This window comes from Eurosta solidaginis, chromosome 1 (genome assembly GCF_040869045.1).
Source record: "Eurosta solidaginis isolate ZX-2024a chromosome 1, ASM4086904v1, whole genome shotgun sequence".
NCBI classification, from domain to species: Eukaryota; Metazoa; Arthropoda; class Insecta; order Diptera; family Tephritidae; genus Eurosta; species Eurosta solidaginis.
Genome location: NC_090319.1, coordinates 303,965,024 through 303,979,714, shown reverse-complemented (window position 1 = coordinate 303,979,714; position 14,691 = coordinate 303,965,024). Strand labels below are relative to the sequence as shown.

General features: G+C 35.4%; 1 protein-coding gene across 10 annotated transcripts in view; it reads right to left on the bottom strand.

Moving 5' to 3' along the window:
* LOC137237551 (uncharacterized) overlaps positions 1-14,691 on the bottom strand; it is a 1,245,508-nt gene that overhangs the window by 59,337 nt on the left and 1,171,480 nt on the right. For all 10 annotated transcript variants that reach the window (XM_067761305.1, XM_067761304.1, XM_067761308.1 and 7 more), the window contains one exon: positions 648-706. In XM_067761305.1, the coding sequence (XP_067617406.1) occupies positions 648-706 (59 nt within the window). The remainder of the gene's footprint in view (positions 1-647; positions 707-14,691) is intronic.

Below are 14,691 nucleotides of genomic sequence, written 5' to 3'. Positions count from 1 at the left end.
TTTCCAAAAAGTAACCAATTTCGAAACATTAACAGTTTTCAAAAGATAACCGCTTTCGGAAAAGTAAAGAGTTTCTAAAACATAACCCGTTTGCTAAGTTTTGTAAAAGCAAACACCTTTGAAAAAACCGGTTTCAGGAAAGCTACAAAATCTGAGAATGTGAAAGTTATCGGTTTTCAAAAGTGCACGGTACTAGAAAGTTATCAGATTTGAAGAACCAACCGATTTGGAAACGCTATTGGTTTAGAAAAAGCAACCGGTTCTGGAAAAATTATCGATTATCAAAAAGTAGCTGTCGAAAATATAATTCTTTATTGGCCCTGAACCGTTTTTCGTCCTTTTCGAAGTACTTTATGCTTTTAATGATCTACCAGCAGAAACACGCTGCAATTCATTCGGAAAAATAGAAAAACTTTAAAGAAATATTTCAAACAAAACAATGAGGACTTATCTCAAAGAAAAATCGTAACCAAACCACCTTCAAATTAAGAAACACATATTTCAAACTTTAGACGAATTGTTATGAAACCCTCCACGTCCAAATAAGGCGTTATATATGTAAAGTGTTTTAGAATTGTTCAATTATAATACGCGTGTATTCTTTAATATACATAAATACTTTGTTTATATTTAAATTTTCCACTTACCATTTGAAGATGTTGAAAAGAGGAAGCTATGCGTCAAATCACTCCAACCGTAACGATTCCTGTAAATAACAAATTTATATATTAACAAGAATTACATTTAAGTCATTGTTTAGTTAGCTGATTTTTGGTTGCTATATTCTCAATACACATTTATAAATACATACATACATCATATAAAGATAAATCCCAACAAGAATGATACTTAGTTTGCAGTTAATTAGAGAATGAAAATGTCACCTTCGAATTTATTCAGATAGAATTATTTGTGACAGTCTCATATATTGTGGTATATCTTAGCTCGTGTGCACCTGGTGTACATACATACATCCATGTATAACAGAGAGCTGCGTGAATACAATCACCTTTTCTTCATTCAGGTAAAGGCATGCGTTAGCTGTATAGTCGTCTTTCTGCCATTTATAAACTCAATAAATTTGTCATCTCGTGAACGATTTCGGCTTGCTACAGCCGGGCTATAGGCTTTCAAAGAGATTTTGGGTCGAGCTTATCTTCCAACTTGCGTTGTGCTCCTTTTAAATTTTCCTACCATTTTGGTAGATGAAATGCACTCGTTGTGTTTGCTAAATGACTTCCGAGGGCCAACCCCGCTTTGAAAAACTGTTTTCTAATTGAAAAAGCTTGTTTCCTAATTTTTATGTTGTTTTTCTCAGGAATCGAACCCAGGATTTTCGGTATGGTGGGCGGAGCACCTTACCACCACACCACGGCGGCCGCTATCATCGATATTAAGGTGAAGTTTTATCGATATCTGTTTCATATTAAACCGATGAGCAATCGATAGCACGCCGAACAAGTTAGTAGCACTCCGATAAAAAAAAATCGACAACTTTTCAATATCATATCGATATTTTTTGTAAACAACTTTTTTCCTCTGTCGTTTTCCTTTCTTCTTTATTCATATTTATTCCCCTAATTGATTTGCTATATGATTTTCTCATATCATCTTCACCATTATGCTTTACTGTAGTGACTAAGTGACTACATTTACGATTATATTCTGTATTCCCCCAGACAGCAAACCAATCCCAAACACTACGCTTACACTACTGACTACGCCTATACCTGCACTCTATATTGCCCAATATATGTAGCATACTAACACTACGCTTACACTTACACTCATTCCAGAATCTCTCTTAGCGTTAGGGAAGATCTGTTCACATAAACAAATTTTAATAGCCGCAGTAGAAACCACATAGTTGTTAGGTGGCTACAATCTACGAGGTTTGTCCCAGTTGAACCAATTAGGTGGCTACAATCGACGTGGTTTGTCCCAGTAATTAGTTCAACTGGGACAAACCTCGTCGATTTTAGCCACCTAACAACTATGTATATACTTACTATAAACTAGAGTTTAGTACACTTATGTCGATCTCTGTTACATACACTCATCTACTTGTACTTGCTCACAGGCGAATGCAAGTAGTGTATTGAAAATCTCATGTGACCGATAGCATTATGAAATATTTGAATATAATTTGAAAGAAGATTTGAATATCATTCTAATGTAATTAGTTACTGCTTTTGTTTTCATCCATTGTTTTGAGTTAGAACACAAATAAATATTTCTTTATGGCATTCTATTGAAATTAATTGTAAGCAGTAGTAAGTAATTTAATTAATTAATTGTAGATACAAAAGCAAAGCCCGTTAAGTATGCAAATGGTGACCTTAAATGCATACAAATGCAGACAGCCAGAAGCTTAAAACCAATTTCGAAAACTCCCTATTGTTTTCTTTTCACTGATATTTGTTTATTTATTTAAAAAAGCAAGTTTCTTGTAAATTTACATAGGGTTTTAGTTATTTACATATCTCCTATTTAGATATAATACAAAAGGGCATTAATATTTTATATTCAAGTTGGTTTTGTGTAAATTTTGACTTATATTGCAAAGGGTATTTGTAAAAAGCATAACCGAGTAACTATGGAAAAATTCCCGGGAAAGAAATCATATTGAAAAAAATTTCCTTTAATTTGAAATCAGGTTAACAAAAAACAGAAATTTCTGAAAATAGTCGAATGCTTCTTATAACACTGTGCAATAAAAAGTTTTGGAATAACAATTCAATCCTAGAACAAAGTCTTGCTATTATTTTAAAGAAATAAGGCTAGCTACTTTCGCATAAATTGTCAAGCAAATACATTTTCCTCTTAAAACAATTCAAATAATCCAATTAACCGAGTATTACATTTTGATTTTTGTACAATTACACTGGATCACAAATTCTAATTTTTTTCTGCACCAGAGACGCCATTATGAAATTCCTATATAAAAGCACCCCCTGATTTCGAAAATCAAGGTTATTTTTAATTCTATGGTAACGTTTTTGAGAAATTTACGAATAACGGTTTTTCCAAAAAAAAAAAAAAAAAAAATTGGGTCCACTTAATCATATATATCTCAAGAACGAATTGAGCAATTCCAAAACGGTTTGAAGCTTTTAAAAGGTAATAAAATTGTCTATAAACTGTGCATACAACACTTTTTGGTAGGCCCTGCAGATTCAAAGATAACGAATAATCATTACGGATTGTTTCCATTTTTTTTGTAAAAATATAACATAATTTTTACTTTGCGCGAAAGGATCATGAACACTTTTTATTTGTTTGCAGATTTGTTTTTTTCTATCTAAGCTCTGTTTTATTACAAAAAAAATTAGCTTTCACGCAACAAAATCGATGTGCTAGTACAAAAGTTATAAGCATTCAAGTAAATATATCCATTTAATACTTAAGTACCCTACTGGTACATATGTGTTAATATTCGCTAACTAACTGATATACGAATACTAAGTTTTCGAGATCCTTCCTCGAAAAATACGAATTTTTTTTATATATTTACAAAAATAATGGAAAAAATCCGTAATGATTATTTGTTATCTTTGAATCTGCAGGGTCTAGCAGAAAGTATTGTATACACAGTTTATAGAAAATTTTATGTCCTTTTAAAAGCTTTAAACCGTTTTGGAATTGCTCAATTCGTTCTTGAGATATATATGATTAAGATTTTGAAAAAAAACCGTTATTCGTAAATATCTCAAAAACATTACCATAGCATTAAAAATAACCTTGAACTTTCGAAATCAGGGGATGATTTTACATAGGAATTTCATAATAGCGTCCCTGGTGCATTTTGGCTGTAAACCAGTGTTATTATTCGCATTTCACTATTCGACTAACTTATTTATTAAGGCTATTGGCTTAATCGCAACTCAACAATTATTTCATTTTCAAAATCGAACTTTGTTTCCGCAGCGATTAATAGAATAATCCACAACGAGCAATTATTATAGTATAGACGATGTACGATTTTTCGATTTAAACTAATCGAATTCTGGAAATCCTGTAATATTCCATTAATCTAATAGCATGCGCTCTACAAATACTTACAAGTTAACTGATTTTAGCCTAAAAATAAGTTAGCTTACTGCTAACTGTTAATATAATCCCCATAAGGTATTCATGACATATAAATAAAAATCCACAACCGATGGCTTTTATTCGGAATGCCAGATAGATCGGGGCATGGGAGACGAAATATTGCGTGTTTTTCTATTTTTTTTTGGAATCAGTTGACGTTTAGGCAATTGTATAAAATACAGCAAGAAAATACAAGCATAATCTAGCATTAAACATTTTTTTATGACAAACGACCCCGCAGCGTATCGCATCTGTTCCTAACTATCGCAGATCTAACGCATTAATGGACAGTGCTATCTAAAATTGCTTTAAACTGACACTTTAAACATTGTGATGTTATACAAAATGGCGATTGCTCCCTTTTGCTGGCCGTTTGTACAATTTTTTTTTAAGTATTCGCAGCCTTGGTTTGTTGGTTGTGTGCTGCCCTGATACTAAAGACTCGATCCGATGTACCGCACGGCGAGCAAATTTTGATGCACTCTCCTCTTGAACTGATTGCTGCTGATTTAAGTAGGGTTTGTTGGTACTCTGGTCGAATATTTATGTTCGGTCAATGAACTGATCACTATAATGGAGCAATTAGCTACTTTCCGAAATTCCGACAGTATATAACTTGCGATTGTTTGAAACCTGGTGTGTGTTAGAGCTGGGCATTTGCACAGGCAGTACGTGTCTTTTTCTATTATAGTGCCAGTATCCTGGACCTGATATATATGTTAATTTTGTTTTATGTATGTGGATGATGCCTTTCGACTGCCTTCGTACCTTTTAACATTGCATCTGTTTTTGTAAGTTCGTCTGCCTTCTCGTTGCTCTCAATGCTCCTGTGACCGGATCCAATTCAAGCGTGATGTTTGACAAGTTTGCTGCGGTTTGAAGTAACCTCTTGCAGCTGCTAATGACCTAAGATGAAGTGAAGGGCTGCTGCTTAACTAGCGGAGAAATGACGATGCATGACCCGCGTCTTCCCAGCGATTTTTCGGACAGGACCATTAACGGCCATTTCTGTACCCAAAACTTCCGCTTGGAAGATCGACTGACAGTGAAAATTAAAGTTGCTCAGAAAACACACCAACTACCAAGCCGCAGTCCATTTTGGACCCGCCGTTGTAGAGTTAAACTACGTGCATCGTGTGCATTTTGCCCTCCCTCCAGTCATCTCTTGAAGGGAATTTCACCTATTCACTCCTGTCAAACTTAGCAACGGAGTGTTTTAGTCAAATAAAGGAGACACATCTGGAAGCCTTCGAGGATACCACTCTTATCATACTGAATTAAATATCAATACTGAGTCTCACGAAGTCTTACTGCCAAACAAGTTGCAGTTTGATGTACATATGTGAAGATTAAGAGGAGTGTATTTAAGACGTCAGTCGGACATGAATTTTTTTACACGGCGTAAGGCTTATTGATGTGCTCTCTTCACCTTTTTACTATTGTATTGTTTGTCCATGGCCAGCCACCATACTATAGCCCTATACGTAGGTATAGGTTTGACAATGGCCGTATATAGCCACATCAACGGTTTGGGTTTTATTCCAAAATATATATATATATATATATATAAGTTTTTCATCTAAACTTACTGCCCATCTCTATGACCAGTTACTTGACTATCGAGGACAGGGAGAGGGCAGTATTAAGTTGTTGGAGATGGCAGTCGGGACTGTGGTATTTTCCTCATGATAGTAAAAATTATCACATTATGGCTGCTCAGATGCCAGTCCTTTGAAGCCAGCCCTTATTAATTAATTTCAATACATACAGCTCAGACTTAAGCGCTGTAGGTACACGTGTAATAGCACAGTTCGGGGGTAGTTCTTAAATCAGTAGTGCGAAACTTTCGCTTAGCAAGAGTGTCTCCTAATGGTTGCCTTGGCTATTATACAACCAGGTAATAGCCAAGTTTTTGTAGCTAATTAGAAGTGAGTTAATTTACAGAATCCCGCACAGTAGTCAGCTATTAGTTAGCAATTTATAATTTGTTTCAACTAAGTAAGTTTCTTTCGCAAATACTTGCATCGTACGACAAAACTTCCATGGGATTCAAAAGGCTGTTTAGCCAAATGCACAGCTTTTGCCAATATAAATATTTACGTACACAAACTCTTACGGAATTTCCAGGTGTGAAGTTTTAGCAGGTTCGAAATGCCCATACCAAATCGTTTCGGAGATCATCATATTAGTACCCAAGATTATATTCCTAGAGCGCTCCAGCTCTTTATGCTACAACAACAACAATTTAATCCCCATTTTTCCTCGTAAAATTTCCATCGCCAACTGCATCGAAATCTTGCATCAAAACTATAAAAACACATTTTTCAAGTGCTTTATTTCTAGCTTTGCTTTGTTGTTGTTTTCCTTATTGCTATCGTCGCAGTTTACGTCTTGTTGTCATTTCGTTACAGAAGTGACACACTGTTAAGTATCGCTATACCGGCGTTGCAAATCGTTAATGTCTGAACGCTAAATCACGTAAATTCTATTCTCAGCTAGAACAACAGCAATATAAACTTACGCTTTGATCCTGAGTGGCAGGTAAAGGAGTACATATCTATGTATTTATGGTGGGTGCATAATTTTCGGTCGATATTTTCTTTATTAATTTTGTTCTCCAACTGCAAAATCTTTTCGAAAGACCCTATAAAAATGATACGATGTTGCAAAAAAAAAAAAAAAAAATTCAGCTGCACCGTTACTTCCGGGTTGCCAGATCACAAGCAAACGTATCACTCGTTATCTGTGGAATTACTTGGTGAAAACCATACCTCAGATATTTTTTTCAAAACTCCTCCATTTTAGAATTTGTTTCAAAAACGTTTGGTATCAGAAGTTGGTTAAAGAAAGCCTTCCTCGAATAATTTTTTTTTTTATTGCTTCGTTTTTCAACCAAAAATATATTGAATTTGTGCTGGGATTGGGCGTATTTGAAACAAAGTCTGAGAAATAGCATTCTTTAAAAGAGTTCTGAGATAGAGCGTTTTTGAAAGTAATTTGAAGTGGGGCTTTGTTGGAAAAAAATTCTGAAGGGGCTTTTTTCTAAAACTATATAAGATAAAGCGTTCTCAGTCGAGGTGGGCTGTTATACCACTCAAAAATAGCTTCTTTTTTTTAAATATATAGGTGGTTGGAGGAGGTTATGATTTGTTCGAGAAAAAATTTCTCGGGACTATAGACTTAGAGTTTTCGAGTCTCTACAATTTTTGCTTGTGTTTGAAAAGAAATCGTTAGCTCTACACATAATACTGACAAAGCAGGGACTAAAATCAATGTCGAACATCTCGCCAGCTTTACAATTATTTCGGGATTCGAGAATCTTGCGGGAACCAACTGCTCGATTTTTCGAGTCTTGAAATATTCGCTGGTGTCCGAGAAGAAATCGTTAGCTCATCAAATTATTGGAAAGTCTTGCGTAAAGCCAAGTTTTCGATTTCTCGAGTCTCTACAATTTTCGCTTAAGCTCGCGAAGAAATCGTTAGCTTTATATATAATACTTGCAACGCGACGACTAAATCAATAAATATAACCACGCGAACCTTACGAGTATTTTGAGATTCCAATATCTCGCGAGGAGCTAAATTGTCGATTTCTTAAGTCCAGAAGTTCTCGTTTGTGTTTGAGAAGAAATTTAAGTGACAACTAAGGTAACTGCACTTAATTTTGAACCACCCTATTGTAAGTATATATACAGTGCACGTTACGAAATGACACTTACGCCATTAAAAGTGCAACAATGTTTATGTCAACCTTAGCAGAAGCATCTGTACAATGACACGAACTACATTGAAAATAAAAAGCAAAAAATTATCAAGAAAACAAAAGACGAAAACTAAAAAATGCTGCTTTGTTGACGACGATCATATTCCTACACTGAAGAATTGATTTGTGTAACTGAAAAGGGAAACAAAAAATACGAATTGTTTTTGTTTTTATCGGCCTGTTGATAAATGATTCAAGGTTCGATTCGAGCTCAAGGCCAGAACAATAATTTTTTTCTAATGATAATTATTGTTATTTTTTAATTTTTCTAAATTTGAAAAATTGTATTTTTGTTTTTGGAATAGTAAGTAGAAAATTTTTCAGACAACCTGCCATAGCTGCGCAGATAGATCCATTTCGAAGGGTGCTAAGCCTTCATCATCAGTACGCTTTAGGCATGCTGTGCTAACCATTTAGCTATACAGCGGTGGTGTGTTTGACTGGCAAATTTGCTACTTCTATTCCTTTTTACCAACCATATTTATTCAGCGTTGCGCCATCTGGTGCAAATCACTGATAATGTTGGATTTTTGTTTATTGTCAATTACTTTGTTTGACATTCCCAAGTGCTCATGGTTTATTAACAATTGTTTTTGTTTTTATCGGCCTGTTGATAAATGATTCAAGGTTCGATTCGAGCTCAATATGACAATAACAAAAATCCAACATTATCAGTGATTTGCACCAGATGGCGCAACGCTGAATAAATATGGTTGGTAAAAAGGAATAGAAGTAGCAAATTTGCCAGTCAAACACACCACCGCTGTATAGCTAAATGGTTAGCACAGCATGCCTAAAGCGTACTGATGATGAAGGCTTAGCACCCTTCGAAATGGATCTATCTGCGCAGCTATGGCAGGTTGTCTGAAAAATTTTCTACTTACTATTCCAAAAATAAAAATACAATTTTTCAAATTTAGAAAAATTAAAAAATAACAATAATTATCATTAGAAAAAAATTATTGTTCTGGCCTTGAGCTCGAATCGAACCTTGAAAAAATGCGAATATCGTATGACTAATACTGAAAGATATATACCCACTTGCCAAATGCAACAACAATCGGTATATAATACACAAAACAGAGATAATGCGGTTATACATATGCTCGTTTATCTATATATATAAAAATGAAATGATGTTCGTTCCTGTCCATGTTTTGGGGGCGATACGAGGCCAATTTTATTCGTTCTTTTTTCATATTATAGGGATGAAATAGGGGAAGGTTTTTAGTAAAAAAAAAATTTGTTTAAACTGCCTAGAGTCTTGAGATATAGGTTAAAACGTGGACCCGGATAACCCTACGATGTGTTTGTATGATATGGGTATCAAATGGACGCTTCTGACGAGTACTCCTAGGTGACTATGGTCTCGAGATATAGGCCAAAGTGTGGACCCGGGTACCCCAAGAATGTATTTATACAATACGGATATCAAATGAAAGCTATTGATGAGTGCTTTAGTACATAATTATTTTTCGTACCCCTGGATGACTAGGGTCTCGAAATATAGGCCAAAACGTGGACCGAGATACCCCTAGATTGTGTTTATATAATATGAATATCAAATGAAAGCTGTTGATGAGTTCTTTAGCAGAGGGTAATTTTTATACATCTGGGTGACTAGGGTCTCGAGATATTGCCCAAAGCGTGGATCAGAATAACCTTAGGATGTGTTTTTACATTATGGATATCAAATGGAAGCTGTTAATGAGTACTTCAATATGGGTATCAAAAGGAAGCTGTGATGATGAGTGGTAATTTTTCCTGGGTGAGAGCGTCTTGAAATCATTTCATGTGTACAACATTTTTTGAATAAATATACGAATTTTTCGATTTGTGTCATGCTGCGAAGGAGAGTAAACATAAACGCGAGGTTTGTACACTGTTAATGACACATTCGTTGCTGGCTGAACATTTATATTGCTTTGTATTTGTTATACAAACGACGCTTATCTTCCGCTAATTTGTATGCAGTTCAACTGTCAGCAGTGTTCGGACTTCTATCACTAAAATCGTAGATATACCGCCTTTTTTACTGAAATATAAGTTCTACCACTTTTACCACGCAAGCTTAAAAATAGGTGGTAGATTTTTATTGAAGTTTTCAGAAAAAACTTTATTTTTTCCACAATTATTCGGGAAGAAAATCAATTCAGTTGAACGGTTTTATAAACTCAAAATAACGTCTAGCTTAGCTCCGATCACCATACCACCTTTTTCCTTTAGGTTTTTAGTAAAAAACTGCAACGTACACCTATCTATATATGAAAAAAAGTGGCTGTTATTCATTAAATCATGATATTTAAAATATAACGGAAATCTACCACTTTTTTCTCAAATCAACCACTATTTTTTGGAAAATCTACCACTAATCAAAATTTTCAAGTCCGAACACTTATAACGATACCGATTTCGAAAACATCTGGAATGGCGAAAGTTCTTAAAGTATGTAAGCTCATCGTATGGGATGAGTGTACTATGGCACACAAGAAATCATTACAAGCACTTGATAGAACTTTGAAGCCAAACAGTCGTTGGAGGTGCCATGATTTTACTGGCTGGATATTTCAGGCAAACATTACCTGTGATCCATGGTTCAACTGTCTGGTTGGCTCATCTGTACAATAACAAAATATGTCTGTTCAAATAGTCAAAATCTGTGTATTGATACTGGTTGGAATGGTATGGAATGGAAACATAAAACTTGGCAGTTTTTGTATGTGTAGGAAAATGTTGCCAGTGTGTTGGTTTCATTTTGAGATTGCCATCTCCTTTTGAAAAACCCATCGACCATGCAATGAAATAAATAAAATCAGCTGATGAGATGAGCCAACCATATAATTGAGCCATGCTGTGATCCCAAAATCCAAGGCTGCAGATGAAATCAATGCATGCTTAAAATCATCGTATTTATGGAGACATGTAAATACGCTTACACTTACTACAAACATACGTGTTCAACTACAAAACGATCCGTCAGCAGCTGAATTTTCATAGCCATTACTGAAAATTGGAATTGGCCAAATGTCTGTTGATCCAACAGGAATGATTACATTGCCTAACAATGTCTGCACTTTTGCACAGTCTAAAGAGGCATTGATACAGAGTGTATTTCCCAACATAGTTCAACATTACAAAAACTATGATTGGCTCAGCGAAGGAGCAATTTTAGCTGGGAAAAATAAGGACACCAATGATATAAATGCAGCCTTTCTGGATCAAATACCTGGTGACATAATTGCATATAAGTCACTGGACACTATTACTGATAAAGATGATGCCGTAAATTATCCAAATGAATTCTTAAACTCACTCGATTTGCCAGGTATACCACCTCATAATTTACGATTAAAAATTGGAGCAGCGATTATTATGCTACGCAACATTAATGGGTCACGACTTTCCAACGGTACCAGACTCGCTGTGAAGAAACTAATGGGTAAAGTTATCGGAGCTACAATTTTGAAAGGGAAGTACAAAGCAGAAGACGCTTTGATACCCAGAATTCCACTGATTCCAACGGATTTGCCATTCGATTTCAAACGTTTGCAGGTCCCTATTCGCCTTGCCTTCACTATGACAATTAATAAGGCGCAAGGACAGTCTACAAATGTGCAGTATTAATTTATAATACCCAATTTTTTCTCATGGACAATTGTATGTAGCTTGCTCACGAGTACGCAAACCATCGTCATTATTCATTTACGCGAAAGACGGAAAACCCAAAAATGTTTTTTACCAAAAAGTGTTACAATAAAGTTCGAATGGAATTGTATCAAAGCATTAGCTTGGTTTCGTATTAATTTTATTCTCTTTTGAATTTATCACCTAGCGCAGCGGTCGAGGGTACGCTAGTAAATATATAAATACTAGCAGGGCAGATACAGCAAAAACTCTAAGCATAGTACTCTTCCCTTCCCACTAAACAAGGGAAGAAAGTAAATTCCATATCAATTCGCTAATTACAACTGGCAGACGCCAAGAAAGATATTGCAAAGATGTGACCAGAGGTCATGTTGTATATGATCTAAGACACGAATTGTTGTTAAATTGGCAATAGCAAAGTCAACTCGAACTTACCATAAGCATATCGACCGGTATGCATAATCAACACAGCCGGAAAATTTTTCGAAAAGGTTCCTGCAATCACGCATCACAGACGCTGTGGAATAAGTTGGAGGAATATCACTCAGGCAACATGGCTTCAGGTCCGCATAATATACTTTATCCGTAATCAAAAATGTCTTTATAAGCTTAAATTAGCACAGAGAGGTAACGCCAAATTCAACAGAGTTATCTTTCTTGTACGTCATTCGATTCTTAGCTTTAAGCAGCATTATGCTCGACAAGATCTTGATACTCACAATGGAGTGTCTAACTTGCGCGGATTCCAGCTGGATAAATAATCGTTGTAACTCTCTTACAACTACACAGTGAACAGCAGCTCCGCCGTTAACCACCGCTTATAGCACAGTATCACAAATAACTTTTTATGGATCCCTAAGGGACCAAGTCATTGGTGAACTTTGCAGTTAAATGTAGTGCCGATTTGGTATTCACCTATTTGGGGTGGAAAATAGTCAATATGCGTTCCAAAAATAAAAAAAAAAACATCAAGCAACTTCTCGGAAAAAATATCTACAATCTTGCACTTTTTATAGATTTTACCAAAGCTTTTGACACTTTAACACACTCAAAGCAAACAGAAGCCTTGGAAAATGCAGGAATAAGAGGAAACTGCTTACAACGGTTTGAAAGCTATTTGAAGCTAAGAGTCTATAGGGTGAACATTTGCAATAATTCAGTGACGAGATGTCTGTCTCCTACGTAGTTCCTCAAGGCTCAAAGCTGGGGCCCATACTATATTTAACTTATGCAAACAATTTGATCAACCACCTAACAGACTGCAAAGTCTTTGCATATGCAGACGACACCACCATCTCAGTGTCCCACAAAAATTTAAATGTTGCAACAACTATAATGCAACAAAAACTTGATATCATTGCCAAATAGTCTCACGAAAATGGACTGTTAGTAAACGAATTAAAAACTAAAGTCATGCATATTAGACCACCACATAGCAAACTTCAAATATCAATTTAAAATTCCATAGCCACGATTGCTTACACAAGCCTCGAATGCCTTGTTTGTGTGATGTCAATATTGAAACCGTCCGAACGTACAAATATTTGGGAATCATCATTGATGACCATTTCAAATGGAACGAGCATTTAGTGTATCTACATAATAAGTTGCGAAAAACCTCGTACTTTCCAAAGCATCTAAGATATTGCAGTAACTATGCAGTCCTGCTACAGGCATACCTGGCTTTGTCGGAATCATACATCAGGTACGGCATCACAGCGTGGGGTACTCCCACAAGTTGTAACAAGATACAGTGGAGTCAGAACTACATTTTAAAAACCTTGGCGAATAAGAAAAATATATATACACCGAGTACTTAACGAGTTCTACGACGAAAAGAAGTACCAGATACCAATCAACCACAATATCGGAACAAGAATGCAAAGGCAAAATAGACTTAGAATACCAAGTTTCGGAATAACTACTCACAAAATACTTTGTCTGTATTAGTACCTACCTTTCTAAATGAGCTACGAGACAATTTGCTAAATCTGTCAAATGAATTCCATCGAAAAACTTAATAAAAAAAACAAGTAAGGAAGGTTTAGTTCGGGTGTAACCGAACATTACATACTCAGTTGAGAGCTACAACATAAGGAAAAATAACCATGTAAGAAAATGAACCGAGGGAAACCCTGGAATGTGTTTGTATGACATGTGTATCAAATGAAAGGTGTTAATGATTATTTAAAACGTAGTGGGCCTTAGTTCTATAGGTGGGCGCCTTTTCGAGATATCACATAAAGGTGGACCAGGGGTGACTCTAGAATATGTTTGTACGATATGGGTATCAAATGAAAGGTGTTAATGAGAGTTTCAAAAGGGAGTGATGGTAGTTGTATATGTGAAGGCGTTTACCAGATATCGACCAAAATGTGGACCAGGGTGACCCACAACATCATCTGTTGGATACCGCTAATTTATTTATATATGTAATACTTGCCAAGATTTCAAGGGTTTTTTATTTCGCCCTGCAGAACTTTTTCATTTTCTTGTTCTTAATATGGTAGGTGTCACAACCATTTTACAAAGTTTTTTCCAAAGTTATATTTCGCGTCAATACACCAATCCAATTACCATGTTGTAATTTTCGATATCGAAAAAGTGGGCGTGGTTATAGTCGAATTTCGGTAATTTTTCATACCAAGATAAAGTGAGTTCAAGTAAGCACGTGAACTAAGTTCATTAAAGATATGTCGAATTTTGCTCTAGTTATCGTGTTAACGGCCGAGCGGAAGGACAGACGGACGACTGTGTATAAAAACTGGGCGTGGCATTAACCGATTTCGCCCATTTTCACAGAAAACAGTTAACATCATAAAATCTATGCCCCTACCAGATTTCAAAAGGATTGGTTAATTTTTGTTCGACTTATGGCGTTAAAAGTATCCTAGACAAATTAAATGAAAAATGGCGGAGCCACGCCCATTTTGAAATTTTCTTTTATTTTTGTATTTTGTTGCACCATATCATTACTGGAGTTGAATGTTGACATAATTTACTTATATACTGTAAAAATATTAAATTTTTTTAAAAATTTTACTTTAAAATTTTTTTTTTTAAAGTGGGCGTGGTCCTTCTCCGATTTTGCTAATTTTTATTAAGCGTACATATAGTAATAGGAGTAACTGCCTAATTACAGCTTGCAAAGTTTTAAATTACCTTCTTTTAAAAGTGGGCGGTGCCACGCCC